Source organism: Terrapene carolina, unplaced genomic scaffold (assembly GCF_002925995.2).
Source record: "Terrapene carolina triunguis isolate 2854851 unplaced genomic scaffold, T_m_triunguis-2.0 Scaffold605, whole genome shotgun sequence".
In the NCBI taxonomy this organism is placed as follows: domain Eukaryota; kingdom Metazoa; phylum Chordata; order Testudines; family Emydidae; genus Terrapene; species Terrapene triunguis.
The window spans coordinates 270020-271720 of NW_020664956.1; the positions used below are offsets into that span (position 1 = coordinate 270020).

General features: G+C 40.6%; 1 protein-coding gene across 1 annotated transcript in view; it reads left to right on the forward strand.

Annotated features, from left to right (window-relative positions):
• Positions 1-912, forward strand: part of GCNA (germ cell nuclear acidic peptidase) — a 34640-nt gene extending 33728 nt beyond the window's left edge. The window contains exon 10 of the mRNA XM_026659190.1: positions 649-912. Coding sequence (XP_026514975.1) covers positions 649-857 — 209 coding nt within the window. The 3' untranslated portion in view covers positions 858-912. The remainder of the gene's footprint in view (positions 1-648) is intronic.
• Positions 913-1701: the final 789 nt, after the last annotated feature.

The following is a 1701-nucleotide window of genomic DNA, read 5'->3' on the forward strand; positions in this document are numbered from 1 at the left end:
GCTCACTGCAAGCTGGGCTCTGCAGAATCCAGTGTCCCCTAGTGGTGGCCACCACTTCTGCAGCCCCAATTCTGCGGGGGAAACAGGGAATTCTGCAAAATTCTGCATTGTGCAGTGGTGCAGAATTCCCCGAAGAGTAATACACCATGTAAGAATATTAATGATCAGTGAGCTATTAGCTTTCGATTGATATATTACATGCCACCTTTTGGGTATATATCATGACAACAGTGGGTTAGATGTAGTGAGTATGTCAGGCCTGACAAGAGTTGCTGACGGAGTAGTGAAACACCAATGGACTACTGTGTCACAGTCAGTAGCAATCAAAATTTGTCATCTGACGTTTACTTGCTGGCTCCTGTGTTTAATGTGGTTTTAAAAACAGAGACCACAACACAAGTGACTCATTACAATTAGTCTCCTCTGAGATACTAAAGACATGGAAACCAAATTACCTTCTCAGACTTGGGCCAGAATAGTGGCATTGTGTGGGGAAGCTTGCACTAGTACTGTCCATGTGGCATCTTTTACAGTCTTCAGGGCTGTCAGTCTGGTACTTGCAAACACTAATAAAGCCAGTGAAGAATGAGAGACCTGACTTTTTAATGGCAGTGTTCTTAATTTGTCTTCTCTCTTGCCTTCCCCAAGACCGGCTTCGAGACACATTGATCCATGAGATTTGCCATGCAGCCACTTGGGTAATCAACGGAATTCGTGATGGCCATGGGCAGTTTTGGAGATTCTATGCTAAGAAATCAACTGTGGTTCATCCAGAGCTGCCAGTGGTGACACAGTGCCACAGCTATGAGATTAAATACAAGTTCACTTATAAATGTTCTCTGTGCAAAAGCACGTGAGTAATATTTACTTGCCTTTGGTCATCTGTTAACTTTGTTTTCACCGTGTCCACATGTTAAGCTTAGACCTTTAACTTTTAAAGAAATTTGAGAATTAAAGGTCTCACCTCTATGAACTGAACTATTTTTTATTGCCTCGTTTTCCCTCTTCTATTCCCACAAAGGATCCCAAACTGATCCTCTTGATACTGGCTTCCAGACAGTTTCCCTTGCAGACCCATATTACTCCTGGGGGGATTCTGCACCAAAGAATTCAAAATTCTGCAAAATTCTATATATTTTATTTGTCAAAATAATGCAATATAATCACACCAGTTTCAATTGTTTTGGTAATTTATTTAAACTACAATACAGAGAAAAGTTACAACTATTCAGCATTTCCTAAACACATGAAAGTGAAGTTACAAACACTTGGTAACAATATCCTGCATTCCAGTTATAATCCTGAATTTTCATTTAAATCACATTACAGAACACCAAACAGTGGGGGGTGGGGGGGTGGGGAGTAGAATGTCATTTTAAATTGCTCAGACTTTCACACATGAAAGTCATACAGTTTTGCTAATCATTGCCCTGGACCTGGCTGGGCACTTTGGGAAGTGCTTGGTTCTGATTGACCTGACATTTTATTGACTGCTTGGTAAAAAGTGAGAAAGCACATAGATCTTCCTAGCTGAGGATTCCCTAACTGTCATTTATAATAAGACTCCTTTACATCACTCTGGCAATGTAGGGGCCTGAAAGCTTTCACAGGTTTTAATGCTCAGGGGGGAATTGACTGAGAATGAGAACAGTTAACTAACATGAGATCAATTAACCATCAACAGCAACTTTAACAACTTTA